At 59.1% G+C, this 15,775-nt stretch overlaps 1 protein-coding gene and 1 long non-coding RNA gene across 3 annotated transcripts in view; both read right to left on the bottom strand.

Annotated features, from left to right (window-relative positions):
- Positions 1 to 625: 625 nt before the first annotated feature.
- The window catches only part of LETM1 (leucine zipper and EF-hand containing transmembrane protein 1), a 37,559-nt gene continuing 22,409 nt past the window's right edge, over positions 626 to 15,775 (bottom strand). The window contains exons 7-14 of one of the 2 annotated variants that reach the window (XM_053217724.1): positions 10,085 to 10,204; positions 8,693 to 8,824; positions 8,208 to 8,351; positions 7,499 to 7,630; positions 4,526 to 4,660; positions 3,082 to 3,269; positions 1,980 to 2,118; positions 626 to 934 (exon numbers count right to left, since the gene is read on the bottom strand). In XM_053217724.1, coding sequence (XP_053073699.1) covers positions 785 to 934; positions 1,980 to 2,118; positions 3,082 to 3,269; positions 4,526 to 4,660; positions 7,499 to 7,630; positions 8,208 to 8,351; positions 8,693 to 8,824; positions 10,085 to 10,204 — 1,140 coding nt within the window. In that variant the 3' untranslated portion in view covers positions 626 to 784. Of the gene's footprint in view, positions 935 to 1,979; positions 2,119 to 3,081; positions 3,270 to 4,525; positions 4,661 to 7,498; positions 7,634 to 8,207; positions 8,352 to 8,692; positions 8,825 to 10,084; positions 10,205 to 15,775 lie in introns of both variants that reach the window. The other variant, XM_027065635.2, reaches the window with a different exon arrangement.
- On the bottom strand, positions 14,566 to 15,695 carry LOC128314601 (uncharacterized). The gene is made up of 2 exons (XR_008296466.1): positions 14,985 to 15,695; positions 14,566 to 14,609 (listed from the first exon to the last, which is right to left on the bottom strand). It is a non-coding gene; the product is annotated as an uncharacterized LOC128314601 (long non-coding RNA).

The raw sequence follows: 15,775 nt of genomic DNA, 5'->3' as shown, positions 1-15,775 counted from the left end.
TTACTCAAACGGAAATGCTTCATTTTCAAGGGCTTCATTAGCATCTCTCACGGCATGATTCACGTTAGCTGTTACGCACGTGGCAGGCGGACCGTCGTGTGTAAACATTCTGTACTAGTCAACTGGTGAGGGACTAGGTGAAAATCAAAGCTTAGAGCAAGGAAGAGCGGACACACGACAGGGCGCTCGCACAAGGCACGACATTCCCGCCAACAACTGGTTTTCCAGAGGCCGCGCGACCCCCGTCGCTACAGAGACGACCTTGGGAATGGGCACGAATCGGTGCTTTTAACGCTGACGGGCAGGACACTTGTCCAGAGCTGGGGAGGGCCGCACGTGCCTCCTTCCCATCTGCACGCCGCAGGCTCCACGGGCACGGGGGTCCACGTGGCCGGTCCTTTCTCCTCCCGGGACAGGTGCCGCCAGCTTGCGGCACTCGGCGAGGCGCCTCCCTGCCCCAGTCCGGCCGGGCCCACCTCTGGAGCCACGAGGCCCGCATACGGCCACCACGGCTGGGGCCACTGCAGCACCGTGCCACCGTGTGAATCCGGACGTGATTCCCTGCAAGGGTTCGGGGACTCCAGACTGAACGAATCTTCGTGGAATGATGAAAATTAAAACTTACTTGATTACGGAAGTTTCTGATTTATTCCAGACAAAATGCTAGATGCGTCACTAAGAATCACCTCAGAGCCATCACTGCCACAGCAGGACCGCGGCAGCCGGCGCGGCAGGGTGGAGGCAGACACGGGGAGGGCCCAAGGCGCACACGAGCAGGCGACCCCTAGTTCTTCACTTCCGCGGCCTCCTTCTCGGCCTTCTCCTTGGCCTTCTCCTTCTCCTCCACCTTCTCCTCCTTCTCCAGCATGGCTACAATCTCGGCCACCTGGCCGGTGGAGATGTGAATGTCTTCTTTGTCCACCAGCTCGATGACCTACACACACGGGAAAGGACCAGGGGACTCAGGGGCGGCCTTGTCCCTGCGCGGCGCTTTCCCCAAGGAGCACGCCGGGGACACGCCGGGAACACGGCGCAGCTCCCCCTCCAAGCTGCGTCCTTGGCTACCAGGCTGAGTGGCCATCAGTGACGTCCCAGCAGGGGAGCCCCCGGGGTCCTTCAGCTGCCCTGGTTCTGAGGACTAGACACCACCCACCCCCAGGAGGCCAACAGGCTCCCAAGCCCCGGGCCAAGCTACAAGCCACGAGGGAGAGGGGCTCCGGAGGCAGGGGACGTGTGGCTCTCGAGGGTGCCGGGTGCGCCTCCTACGGGCCTGGCATGCAGGAAGGAGCAGCGGAAGGCAGGCCAGGTGGACACAAGGCCGGGGGGCCTACCCCGGACAGAGTGCAGCGCTCTGAGTGCAGGGCGAGAACACGTGAGCTGCCGTCCACACCAAGGAAAGGGGCCCCAGGGAAGGGGCGGGTGATGGGGGCTCGGGCCTCCCAGCCTCTGCTGCCGGCAAAGCAATGACCCAGCACGTGCATTTGGTACCGCCTGGCCTTGCGGCTGAACTACATGGTAAGTTAGCGGATACGCTCGGGAAACGTGTAAAAAAATCACTAGCTGGAAACACCAGGAACCGTTCCGACACCCGTGAAGGGGCTCTCTCCTCAGAAATGCAAGGCCACAGGCCTCCTTACAAAGGGGGATCCCATTCTGGGTCTCCCGGGCTGCCCAGCTCCCTGGGCCCCCGCGCCCACCAGCTCGCCACCAGGACCGAAGCCGACCCACAGCAGCCCGCCAAGGTCGGTGTGCCCCAGGCACCCTGCTAACACGCTTCCCAGACTGCGCCGCGGCCCCGCGGGAGGCGGGGGGAGCCAAGTGTCCTGTCAAAAAGCGGGTGGGCTGCTCTGGACGGACATTCCAACCGCACCACTCCTCGCTCTGTGTGAGGGCAGACACGGGGCCGCACGTGCCACACGCGCCCCCCGAGCAAGCCCTCGGCTGGGCCTGGTGGCCCTGACCCGGCCCCGCCGACTCACCTTGACCAGGTCATCGATGTTGACCTTGCCATCCTTATTTTCATCCAGTGCCGAGACCAAGCTGATGAGCTTGTTTTCCGGAATGTGCTTGATCTGCTTCATGGCACTGATGAGCTCGGTGACGCTGATGACAGTCTCCCTGGGGGGACACAGCCTGCATGTGGCACAGACGTACCACAGCCTCACCAGGCCTCCCACGGGTCAGCTCGACCTGGGCAACTTCTCCCTCCCTCCAGGGCCCCTCACCCCTGCATTTGGGAACGCCCGGCCAACTCGGACACAAAACCAGAGACCATCAGTCAGTCCAAGGTCTCCCTGTGTGTGCAGTCCCCCGGTGAGCCCCGCCTCTCCACTGGTGATGGGGACAGGGAGTCCCGTGGTTACTAGGACCGGGTCCCTCAGGCCTACCCACCCTGCACAGTAGGTCACCCCGGGAAGGGACACTGACCTTGTCCTGGGGGTGAAGGCCCCCCAACCTGAGGACAGCAGGACCTCTGCAGCCAGCCCACCCGCCCCTCAGAGACGTGGGCGCTCAGAGCACAGTGCCCAGCCCACGGGAGCATCGAGTGTCAGCCGCTACCACCTGGCAGAGTCGTTTCCTTGGCACACAGTGACCTCCAGAGTGGGGGCCATCGCCGAGCGCCTGTGTGTGGAGGGCTCGGAAAGAGGGAGGAGGCAGGAAAGCACCGGGAATCTGGGAGAACAGGAACTAAGCGTAGCTGTGGCTGGAGGGGGAAGAGGCGGGGGTTCCCAGGGGAGCTGTAACCCTATATACATTCTGGAAGGACCAGCTTGATAGAAGCCTGGAGAGAGAGAGGTGTGCACTATGGTGGCCAGGGGGAGAGGAGCCAAGCCACGGCTGTGGTCCTGACAGTGGCCAAGGTGTGCGTGTGTGTGCATACACGTGTGTGTGTGCAGAAGAGGCCACCCTGAGAGTTCCTTCAATAAAACGATCACTGAGAAGTGGACACTGAAAAGATGTGGCTGGGCTTCTGGCTGGAACCACTGGGTCAAAGGTCAGGGGCTGGCACCACGGCAGAGAAACACTCCAAGGCCAGAAAGGCCCTGGGCTCCCCTGGGCCGGCACCTGAGGCACACTCACCCTGCAGGTGGGCTGGCGGCGGCCGTGCCCAGTTTGCCGGCTGTCTGGTCTGCCTCCAGCTGTGCCAGCAGGCCGTCTATCTGCCCGATCATCTGCTGCACTCTCCGAGTCAGCCTCTTGCTGGCCTTAGACTCCTCCACACAGACCTCTGTGCCCGCCTTTGAAAGTTCCTTGATCTCTTGCAAGTCCTAATGAAATGATTTAGCGATAAAAGATTGTCTCAAAAAAAAAAAAGAATCTTGCAATTAACTTTATCTTGTAACAATTAAATCAACCCAAAGTGGTATCACAAAGATAAAAAGTTCCAGGTCATTAACAAAACAGAAACCCACCAATTCCAGCCACGGAAAGCTGCAAAGTCTTTCTAGCCTGGTTCTGCAAACCCAAATACTGTTTCTGTAGCAAAGAATGGAATCTATTTGAGTCTCAGCTTTCTTCATGTTTCTTTTAAGACAATAAATAAATGGTTGAAAGAATTAAGGAACAAGAAACGTCTTCTCAAACCCTGAGTCAGGATTTTCCCTGTGAGCAAGTATTACAGGGAGGATGGAAAACGGGGCTAGAGACGAGGAACCGTCTCTTCCGAGTACGTCTGTGAAAACGCAGGTCTTTTACACCTTTTTACAAAGTAGGCTCTACACCCAACGTAGGGCTAGAACTCACGACCCCGAGATCAAGAGTTGCACTCTCCACCAACTGAGCCAGCCAGGTGCCCCAAAACAGCTCTTTGAAAGCAGATTAGGAAGTAATATTTAGAAAACAAACACGTTTTCCTTAGAAACACACACACACACACACACACACACACACACACAGCGTACGTAACAGAGAAATCTCTTTCCGGGAAGTGTGAATGAAACTAAGATTTCCTTTATCAAACGTCCAGGCTTTTTATCCCATCCCTCACGTGCCTTTAGAAACCACAAGGGGCAGGCCCCTGTGGACGAGGAGGGTGGACGGCCAGCACCGCAGGACTAGAGCAGGTGCCGTTCATCAGTCGTTGAGCAGAAGGGGTACTGAGCACCCCTGGGATTTCTTTCCCCGTCCAGGTCTGTGGAGCGGCCCCCACCCCCCCCTGGCGGCCCCGCCCACCTGGCACCCCCTCACCTGATGCCCCCCCGGCGGCCCCGCCCACCTGGCACCCCCCACCTGATGCCCCCCCCGGTGGCCCCGCCTACCTGGCACCCCCTCACCTGATGCCCCCGCCACCTGGCGGCCCCGCCCACCTGGCACCGCCCCACCTGGCGGCCCCGCCCACCTGGCACCCCCTCACCTGATGCCCCCCCACCGGATGCCCCCCACCTGGCGGCCCCGCCCACCTGGCACCCCCTCACCGGATGCCCCCCCCACCGGATGCCCCCCCCTGGCGGCCCCGCCCACCTGGCACCCCCTCACCGGATGCCCCCCCTACCGGATGCCCCCCCCACCTGGCGGCCCCGCCCACCTCACTGTAGTCCTGCACATCTTCCTTCAGCAGCTCCAGCTCCTCCTTCTCCTTGGTCAGGGATGACTTCTGCTCTTTCAGCTTCGAGCAGGCATTGCTGATGATGTCGATTTCCTCTTTCGTTATTTCCTCTTCCTGTGGAGAAAACAAGGGCACACCAGGGAAAACCCGGTTGAAGGAAAGCCCTTCCCCCTCCACCCCGCCGGAGAGTCTGCTCCCACCGCGGTGGGCAGAGGCCAGCAGAGACGCGCAGTGCCCGTGCTCACTGCCCACGGTGCCCGGGCGCGTCCCGAGCGTGGATCTGACGTGCACGCGCACTCAGGAAACCATCGGCCACCCCAAAACCTCAGGGGTCACACACTGAGCAGGTCCCAGAGAGCGAGCTCCTGCACATGTGCCCTCGCTCGCCTTCTGAGTGGGAGACCCCGCGTTGTCTCACGCCTTTCAAGTGCTGAACAGTATCCCATCCGGAGCACCTACCCAACGCGCTCACCCACTCTTTTATATTGTAGCTCCTTTGAGCTTCCACAGACGTCTTAGAAGACATCCGTCTGTGTCAACAAAAAGCCTACTGGGATTTTGATGGTTCTGAATCTGTACATCGGTTGGAGAACTAACACCTCGCACGCATCTATGAGCGCAGGAAATCTGTTTTAGATAATCAATCTCAACACTTCACAGCATTCAATGTACAGGTCAAATTTCTCCCTGGTAGTTCACTTTAAGGGCTGGAAACGACACACTTTTTCAAATTTCGACCCCACTGCTCATCACCAGTACAGAGGACACGGCTGATTTGTAGCTGCTCACACCGTCTGTGAACAGGCAGTTTCATTTCTTCCTTTTGACGGAGTGGTTTTATTTTTTCTTGCCTAGGTGTCCTGGCCACAGCCTCTGCACGGTGCGTAGCAAAAGTGGGTGCCCTCGCCAGGAGCCATGCCAGCCGCGGCACCTCTACAGATGTCCTCACTGGGGTGAGAGAGTTCCCCTCCACTGGCTGAGAAGTGTGTTTTTAATCAGGAAGATGCTGGATTCTCTGAAGTACTTCCGTATTTACAGAGATGGTCGTCTGTGGCTTTTCCCCTCAGCGTGTTGCCACTGTGCCGTGTTCCCGGACAAGCCCCCCGAGACCACGGTTATCCTTTTCACAGAACAGATGCAAGGGACCCGCTGCATGTCTGCTGACAACTTTCACACTGTGCTCACGACGGACGCGGTTCCGAAGGCTGCTCCTGCAGACCTGGTGTTGGCCGATGCTGCCGATGCTCACCGCGGTGAGCGAGGAAACGACCCCCCTTCGCTTTCTGCAAGCAGTCTGTGTGGGACCCCTTCCCTACACGTTTGGACTCACAGGAGCCTCGCCTGTGAAGCCACGTGGGCCTGGGTTTCTCCGTGGAAAGGCTTTCGGCGCAAGCTCGATTTCTGCTGTGATTGAGAGCTGTGAGGGTTCTCCGTCGGGCCCCGCAGACAGCCAGCGCCGCTAAAACCTACAAGGCCGCACTGCAAGAGGGGACAAGCCACCTGTTCCACCCACTCTTTACGGCATCTTTCTGGGGAAGAAAGGTCCTTCACTTAATTTTTTTAAAGGTTTGTGCTTCTTGCTAAGAAATCCTTGTTAAGCCCTAGTTCTCCTGAGACTCCAAAACGTCTTTTCACACTTAGGTCTTTAATCCGCTGGAAGTGGGGTGCATCCGCTTCCGTGAAGACAGCTGGGCACACCCACTGGACTTAATGACAGGTGCCTCCTTCCTCCTGAACCACGTGGGCCCAGCCGGGTTCCATCTCTGCTCAGCTGTCTACATCCCAGCCTTGCCCCACCTTAAAAACAACCCTGACACCTCGGGCCCTGGCCCTGACCCTTCCCCGGGTCACCCTTTGAGGGCAGCTTGGCCAAGTTCTTGGGACCCTCTCTCCCCGCCCCTGTCCCCCACCCAATGTGCCAATACCGCCACAGGTCTGCTTCCATCTATCTCCTAGGTCATGTCCCAGGATGGCCTTGGCCTCCCTCCCCCCACCACTGTCCCCACCCCCCAGCAGAGGTCTACCCTGAGCCCCAGGCCTCCCTGCCACCTGCTCCAGCGCCAACCCCCCCCCCCCCCCAGGCCTGGAGAAGGCTGAGACACCCCAGGGGGCCTTTCCTGCCACCTCTGCTCCAAACTGCTCCCGCCAAGGCCACAGACCACCTCCCCCTACCCATTTGGAGTCAGCCTTCAGGCCTCCCCCACCAGACCCTCAATACTCCTGACAAGGCCCACCCTCCCCTGGACGCAGCCCCCTCTACCCAGGCGTCAACGCGTCAGACCGCAGAAGCGGGGCCTCCATAGCCCCGTCTCTTCTGACCTCTGGACCTGGAGGCCACCCGGGACCCTGCTTGAAATCCCCCAACATGGATCTGCTGCCCGGGCCTCACTCCTCCTCCGCCATCTGTCTACCTGACTCCTGGGAGATCAAGACGGAAGGCGTCCCACAAGGGGAGGGGGCTACAGGCAGGACAGTGAGGCCACCCTGAGAAGAACCCCTAGGATGCACAGCACATCATACTGGGGCAGGGGAGGGGAGGGGATGGGGCAGGTGACAGCGGGCAGGCCCTCCCACTGCACAGCCCAGCCAATAAAAGGGCCTGTGGACCTGCCTCCAGGCATGGGGGGCCCTGACACTCGGGGTACAGAGGGCTGGGAGGAGGGGGTGCTAAGTAATGGATGCCTCGACCTTCCAGGTGCTCAGGCCCAAAGCCTGGAGCCCAGCTGGCTCTTCTCACACCACACTCGGCCTCCCAGAAACATCGCCAACCTGCGGCCTCACCTCCTCGCCCCACAGCTACTTACTATTGTCCAAAGCCAGGCCGTGACCCCCGTGGCCCCGTCTCCTCAGGAGCCCCTGCTGCACAAGCCAGCCCCCCTTCACCCTCCGGTTGAGCTCCAACACAGCCTCCACCCCTGGGGGGGGGAGGGGAGGGGGCGCGTGCGCGGTTACCTTTGAGCCTTCCAGGACGGGGGCGGGGTCCTTCAGGGCCTCTGACGGCAGAGTCACCTCAGACACTTCTGGCTGCAGCTCGGCCACAGGCCTCCCAGGGACGGCCTCTGCCGTCACGTCCGGCTCTGCTTCCTTCTGAAATGCAAGACCACTGCCAGCTCAGTGCCTCCGGCCGCCGTCCCGAGGCGTCCACACCGGCCCAGGCTAGCGGCGCGCTTTCGACAGGCCTGCTCCAAGCTGGCGGGCGCTGTAAGAACCTGTCAACCAGCAGCAGGTGACACGCCTTCTGTGGGCTTCACGGCGGGACCCCAACAGGTGCAGTGACGCGGCCCTGGGGGGCTGGGCGCTGGCGTTTCCTAGGTCAACCAAGGCCCCTTTATAAAGCGGCTACGGAGTCTGATTCCATCCTCGGCCCTGCCCTGACAGCTCTGGGAAGCTGCCCACACCTTCCAGAGGGGACACCTCAAGGGCCACGTGACCTGCCGGCCAGGTCCTGCCCCCACTTCAGAGCCGCAGCCCCCCGCCCCGAGCACCCCTGCGTCCGCTGTGCCACCCGATGGCTCCAGGAAGGACAAAGGAGGCGGACCGTAGGGACCCGGACCCGGTCCAGCAGCAGTCTCCGGGAAGGCCGGAAGACCACCTTCGGCCTGTCCCCCGCTCCATGCGCCCCCCTCTCCGGGCAGGTCCAGGGGCCCTGCTGGCCGCTCACCGCCGCCTCTGAGAGTCTGCGCAGCTCCTTCTCCCGGTGCTCCTGCCGGATGGCCGCCTCCTCCTGCAGGGTGGCCTCCAGCTTCGCCTTGTTGTCCACCTGCTCGCCCTCCACCTCGGCCGCCTTCACCTGTGCTTCTTTCGCCTTCAGAGAGGGGACACCTGTGAGGGGGGGATGCCGGAGAGGCTCACACAGCACCCTGCCCCCAGCCTGTGTTTCTCAGAGGGGCCGCCGTCCGGGCTTCCAAGGGGAATGGATCACACCGCGGGGACCCCAGCTGCGGGCAAAGGCCACCAGGCGGCCAAGGGTCACCCTCTGCACACACCACCGGAGTCCTCGACGTTCAGAGAAAAGATGAGACGAGAGAGAAGCAGGGAGGGTGGATCCAAGGGCTGCCCTGGCCGAGGAGGGGGCCTTTTCTGCAGCTGCTCCCCCCAGAAGCGAGAGGGCCCCTTCCAGAGTGAGCCGCAGAAGGCAGTACGCACCACGATCTCCGGGAGCGTCTGCAGTGTGGACTTGAGCTGGTCGGCGGGCGAGAGGGTGTCGGGGAGGTACATGGCCCGGGACAGGATGAGCAGGGACGTGGGGATCTCCTGATGAAGGTGCAGCTCCAGCCACTGCAATCGGGGGTTCGAGACAGACTCACCCACTGGCCGCGCCCCGTCTGCCTAACCCGGGACCCGGACCCTGGAACGGTCCTCTCTGTTCTGGTTTGATGGGGGAGGAGGACTCGAGTGGATGGGCGCACCGAGTCGCCGAAGGAAGTTCTCCCAAGAACGGGAGTCCTCAAGTTCCACCACGCCCACCTACCGCTGCCTCTTACGACCTGCTGCCCGCCCTCAGGGAGTCAAGCACGAGATGCCACACGGCATGGCGGCCGGGCTCAGAAGAAACTGAGCGAGACGCCCAGACTCTGTTACCGAAGCTCTTCACTTAGAAGTCACGTAAAAAAAAAAATGAACCACAATGGTAGCACCCGTGGCCTCATGAGGCCCTCAGGGCCCCGCATGCCTGCCGAGCGCCCGCACTGCTTACGGCTGTTTCGCGATACAAAGACGACCTTCAAAGTGACAAGGAAGCCCATGAACATGTGTGGACACTATCTGGACGCAGGACGGGAGGTGAGACAAGAAGGAAGACACACAAACACTCGGATCCCCGACAGCGCCGTGGGGGCAGCGCCCACACTCACACGTGTCCTGAGCGTGCTCAGAGAAGACTGGACACAATCCCAGGCATGCGTGGGGGAAGACACGGGGAGACTCACCCTCCAGAGAAGGCTCCGTCTGGGGGCCACATAACAAACACCGCTTGTGTCAAAGGAGAAGCGGGTACTGACATATATCCGTCTACACACGGAGGGGAACCGCCAAGGAGGGTGCCGGCCGGCACCAGACACGCCATATGTCTTCGGACGCGACAGCTGAATCGCTGTGAACGCGGAATGTCGCCTCCCACTCAACCTGATGCCAGCTGCAGAGCTGGCCTCTGGGTCCCGATCAAGGGCCCTCCGGGCTGCCAGAGGTGTCAAGACAGCCGAGAGAGGACCCTGGGGTGGGCTGGCCCGGGCCTATTTACCCAGAGGTCTCTGGCCTCAGTTAAGAGGCCGACTGAAATTTCAAGGGAAGTTAACCTCGTCCTCATCTGTCCACAGATGACCAGAAGGGGACAGTAAGGCCGTTATCGACCAAGAGCAGGGGAGAAAAACCAGGCAACATTCAGAGCCGTGAACACATGGCACGTGACAGGGTCACCACACCCTCGTCCGGACCCCCAGCCAGTGGGGGGAGCTGACACCACTGGATCCCGGGTAGGTCTTGGCACAACAAGCCTATCGACGCTGGCCCGACGTAAGGGAAAGCCCCTCAACCACGCACCTGCTTCAGCTGCTCCCTCAGACGATCCTCTGTGACTCCAAGGGCCCGCATGCCTCGTGCCCGACACGCTGACTGCAATTCCTTGACGTTCAGGCTGTCCACCCCTTCCTCGGCGATTAGCTACAAAAGAAAGCCGACAAACTACACACGGAAAGGTCATCAGAGGTGGTGGTGCTTATGTGACACGCTTGGAACCCAGCGTCTAAATACCAGACGCTTCCCTGATGTGCCTCACCAAGCGCAGGACGAATCGCCACCACTGAGGCCTCCGCTCCGGGTCCGGAGTGACCAGGCTGTCCGGTGGGGGGTGGGGGCCTCGGGGAAGCGCACGGTGGCCAGGACCGATCCGGCCTCTGCCCAGGCCCGGCTCCTCGCTCTCAGCGCCCCCTTCCTCTTCCGCCGCCTCTTTGTGAACACCCCGGCTGTCCTCCCCACCCCACCCCACCACGGGTTCTCAGGATCCTCAGGACAGAAGAGGAAGGAGGGAGAGTGGGGCGAGCCTGACCACAGCCAGAGCCCCCTCCCTCCTCCTCAGCCTGAGACTACGGTGACGCAAGGGAGAAAAATAAACCAGAGTCCCGGAGACGGAAGACACAGAATGTCGTGGAGACGGTGCAGGGGTGGCAGGGGAGGGGAGGGAAGAAAGAACCAGAGGGGCCCCAGGTCGATGCCGCACAGGGGTGCACCCGCCACCTCATTCGGCCCCACTCAACCTCACGACGACCCCGGGAGGCAGACGCGTCCATCGCTTCCCTTTTCCAGAGGAAGCTTCTCATCCCGGGCTGACTGGAGATCAACACGCAGGTGTGACAGGGTTTCTCCCAGCGGTAGCGTCTCTCGAACCATAGTGACAAAACCATACCCAGAATGACGGCAGGACACCAAGCCGGTCATGGCAGAAAACCTTTCTTGTCCTTTCACAGACACACCGGCACCTCCTGAACCCGTGGCGACCACGAATCCGACCACTAATCCAGCTTCCACGCGCGTGTCTGTGTGTGAAGCATGTTGCACGGGTGGGGTCGCACGCATGCACGCACACGCTGCTGGGGATTCCTGGAAGACTCCTGCAGGCTGTCGAGCACGTTAACAACGGCTTGTCTTTCGGGTGCTAACTAGCTCTGCACGGAAGGACCATCCGGGCTGACCTTCTCCCATCGCACGACAACTGGGCTGTTTCCGCTGTGGGCTTATAATGGAAAACCTCGTTTTTTCCCCCTCTCCCCATCTTCCTGTGGGAAACACGAATTCCACCGGCGCTTCCGAGTCTATCTCCTCAAATGGCGTTTTCGGTGGTCACTCTGGGTGTTACCGATGGACGCACGCCCTCCGCGTCCTTGTTGGGGTCCAAGCGAAATGTGGAAACCTCACCCCCGGACGCCCCTCAGCCCTCTCCTACTCTAAGCTCGTCTTAATGTCTCCTCCTTCCAACCCCACACGGCACTGTCGCTTCTGTCTCAACTATCACACAGACTTTAGAAGGCAAACGAGAAGGAAAGTCTACTGGGTTTACCCATATTTTGCTGACCACCTTCTTTCTTCTTCGTGTTCCAGAGATCTTTGAACAACACGGGCTTAAACTGTCCACAGGTCCACTTATGCACAGGTGTCCCTCGACACAGCAGTGCTGTAAACGTCCGTTTTCTTTTCCCTAGCTTACTTTATTGCACAAACACAGTATACAATACACATAACCCACAAAATAGGGACTAATGAACCGTTTATGTTCTCGGTAAGGCTTCAGGTCAATAGTAGGCCATCGGCAGTTAAGTTTCTGGGGAGCCCAACGTCCTGCATGGAGGGCGGGGCTGTGCCACCTGCTGGCCCACCGTGGGGCAACAGAGAACAGGACGCTCCCTCTGCTTAGCGTTCTTAATGGAGTCAAATCCATGTGCTTTGGGTATTTTTCCCTTTAATCTTGGGCATTTTGTTTCTTTCTAAGAACTCAACTTGAAACATCACAGAGCCAAGAATCCTGTAACAAGTGCAACTGTAAACACTGCCTTTTTATACACACTCACCATGGACTTTTGCTGCCTTCTAGACAATTTATTTTGCCACGCGGTATGACTGCAGCTGTGTTAACTTACACGCCGTAACCTTATTTCACTCACGCGTAAAGGAAAGTTCTGCTGTGCCGGGACCCTGCCGGGGGAGCGCAGGGCCCAGTGTCCTAAGCCCCACGTTGTTCAAGGGTGGATTACTTCCTGTTTAGAGACCCTCCTCCAGGTTCTCGCGGGGCAGACATGCTGCTGGCCGTTCTGTTTCCTTCTCCTGAGAAGGTCTTGATTCTCCCCTCTTTTTCAGAGGATATTCGCTGGATACAGGATTCTGAGTTGACAGGTTTTTTCCAGTATGTGAAAAATACTGTTCCCTCCTCCTGGCTGCCACAGTTTCTGATAAGCAGCTTGCTGTCCCTGGAGTCACCCTCCCTGTGCCAGACGCCGGTCTCGCTCACTGCCGTCACGATTACCTGTCCTCGGCACTGCTTAGTGTCACGGTGATGGGTCTTCATGTGGATTTCTTTGGGTTGGTCCTGCCTGAGGTTCACCCAGCTTCTAAAATGTGTTGACTTCAGGGGCACCCGGGTGGCTCAGTTGGTTATGCATCCTACTCTCGATTTCAGCTCAGGTCACAGGCTCTCAGTTTGTGAGTCTGAGCCCTGTGTCGGGCTCTGCAATGACAGCACGGAGACTGCCTGGAATTCTCTCTCTCTCTCTGTCCTTATCCTGCTCACACACTCATGCATGCGTGCATGCTCTCTCTCACAAAATAAATAAGCTTTAAAAAACAAATACAAATAAAATGTGTTGACTTAGGTCTTTTACTGAATGTGGAAAGTGTTCAGGAGTTATTTCTTCAAGCACCTTCCCAGCTCTAGCCTCCCTCCCCTTTCCAGAACTCCGATGCCGAGTATGTTAGATGCTTTCCTCTAGTCCCACAGGTGGCTGAAACCCTGCTTGTTTTTTAACTGTTTTCTCAGATGTTCAAATGGGTGATTTTTTAAAGTTTTTATTTATTTAAGTGATCTCTATACCCAACGTGGGGCTTGAACTCACAACCTCAGATCAAGAGTCGCACACTCCTTGGGGCACCTGAGTGGCTCAGTCAGTTAAGTGACTTCAGTTCAGGTCGTGATCTCACAGTTCATGAGTTCAAGCCCCGCCTTGGGCTCTGTGCTGACGGCTCAGAGCCTGGAGCCTGCTTCAGAGTCTGTGTCTCCCTCTCTCTCTGCCCCTTCCCCGCTCACACTCTGTCTCCCTCTCTCTCAAAAATAAATAAAACATTAAAAAAAAAAAAAGTGGCACGCTCCTCCAACTGAGCCAGCCAGTGCCCCAAACAGGCAATTTCTATAGTTTATCTTAAAAGTTCACTGATCCTGTCTTCTGTCCTCTCCTTTCTCCTGTAGAGCTCATCCACTGAGCTTTTTATTTTGGATTGTATTTTTCAATTCTAAATTTCCATTTGGTTTTTCTTCCTCCTCTTTTTTAATGCTTATTTATGTATTTAGAGGGAGAGAGAGAATCCCAAGCATCCTCCGCGCTCACAGCGTGGAGTTGACCTGGGGCTCGATCTCACCAATTGTGAGATCATGACCTGAGCTGAAATCAAGACCTGATATCCAACCGACTGAGTCCCCCAGGGGCCCGTCTCCTCCTCTTTTCTCCTGGGAGGCTGTGTCTCCACGCGGCTCACTCCCTAGCTGCCCGGTGAGGCGCCACACGCAGCTACTTTGGGCCTGCTGTGTGCTTCCTCACCTCTGGTCTCCGGGCTGGCCCCACTGCTTGGCTCCTCTCACGGGGACGTGAGAATCCTGTCTCAAGCCCTCCGAACACAAAGCCTAAGCCCTGCGTATCACTTACTGCAGCTGGCCACTCTGACCACACTAGTAATAAAGGCCAAGTCCCACGTCCTCCCTTGCTCCCGCTTCCTGGTCCCCAGGGGCATCAGCGTCTCATGTAGTCCTGAGCAGGGGCTGTACCCGCTTCTGGCGCAAACGTGAGTCACAAGCTCCCTTTGATGGCTGATCTGTCTGTGCCCCCTCTCGGTTACACCCACAAATTACACCCGTGGCAGTCTGGAACAACTAGGGGGCCGCCTTGTTGCTGCCAGGCTCCCCATTCAGCCTCCGCCAAGCCCCAGAGGAGAAGCCAGGGTAGTGGGGAGCCCTCCACGCACCTCCGGGGCTGCCAGGGGCAGGCTGGCCCCACCTGGCCTCTGGACGCCATCCAAACGGGGTGTGCAGGGAAGGTCTTGGAACTGCCAGGCCCCCTCTGCTGGTCTCTATGGACACTGTGCCCCCGGGGGGGGGGGAGGGGGAGGCCGGAGCGGCAGCTCGTTACCACCCGCCGGGGAGGAAGGAGCAGCTTTCCCTGACGCCACCCCAGTTGTGACATCCTGAAGAGGGTGGAGGTCTCAGCCCTCACCCACCGGCGCCTGCCGTAGGGGGACTACTTCCTCTAGTGTTTGGCTGGAGTAGAGCGTTACTGTCTGAAGCCTTCTGTCCTGCTAGGCAGCCCCTTTCCTTTAAAAAAAAAAAAAAAAAAAAAGTTTATCTACTTATTTTGAGAGGGAAAGCACGAGCGGGGAAGGGGCAGAGAGAGGGAGAGAGACCTCACCAACCGTGACATCATGACCTGAGCCAAAATCAAGAGTCGGACGCTTAACCAGCTGAGCTTCCCAGGCGCCCCTGGAGAGCCCCTTTCCTGTCCTCTGGCCAGAGGGAGCAGGCTTTTCTCAGGGTTGTTTTTGTGTGTGTTTTAAATAATCTCTCTACCCAACGTGGGGCTCGAACTTACAACCCTATTGGTAAGAGCCCTGCCCGTCAGGGCTTCCGGAGTCCGCACGCATCAGCAAGCCTCAGCGGCCGCTCCTTCAGCATCAGGGTGCGAACACCCACCTGGTTGGTCCTGGGGTCCCAGGGTCGTCTTCTCCCACTTCTCAGAGACTTCTTGTATTTGGTTTTTACTTCACGCCCAGGACAGCGGAGGCCCAGGCCACCTCCCTGACAGTGCAGGCTGTTCTGTTTCAGAGGGCTCTGAGGCACTGAGCCGTGATTCGTCCAAGGTCACAAAGCAAGGGAGTGGCCAGGACTCCAGCCGGGGCCACCTGCCCCTAGCTGCCTCTCCTGAGGTGGGGGCAGCCACACGCAGGCTCCCGGGGAGTGAGGTGGCCCCCAGAGGACTGCCCGTGCCAGCCCCCCTCACGCCCACAGAGTGGGTGTCCCAAGCGCCTTCCGAGACGCAATGCGTACACAGTGGAGGAAGGACTTCCTTTCAACCCTACAAACCCGCAGTGATGGCCTGCCACTTCCAGCTACGGCAGGGAGCCGGTTTTTGCCAGATCGGCAGCCCTGCCGAGAGCTACTAGAAAAACCAGCTGAAACAAACACAGAAACAGGCTCGGAGGCACCAGAAAGCTAGCACAACAGGGCTCGGGGACAGCAAGATTACGCAGACCGGGAAAGACGGGACAACCACGGGGGTGTGAGCCACTGGGGACCCGGCGACACTTGCCGACGCGTAGCGCAGGCTCAGAGTCCAGGCCAAAGGCCCCTGCTCAGAGGCAGAGACACCCCGCCAGAGCCAAGAGGCTGCCGCCCAGGGAGAGGGAAACGTGCACAGAGCGGGGCGGGGCTCCTGGGCTCTGGTCCGCAGGCGGCACCGCGAGGAAGGGACACAGGGGAGCTGC

Source organism: Acinonyx jubatus, chromosome B1 (genome assembly GCF_027475565.1).
Source record: "Acinonyx jubatus isolate Ajub_Pintada_27869175 chromosome B1, VMU_Ajub_asm_v1.0, whole genome shotgun sequence".
Classification (NCBI taxonomy): domain Eukaryota; kingdom Metazoa; phylum Chordata; class Mammalia; order Carnivora; family Felidae; genus Acinonyx; species Acinonyx jubatus.
Note: the sequence above shows the minus strand (reverse complement) of the source record. Positions and strands in the feature narration are given on the sequence as shown.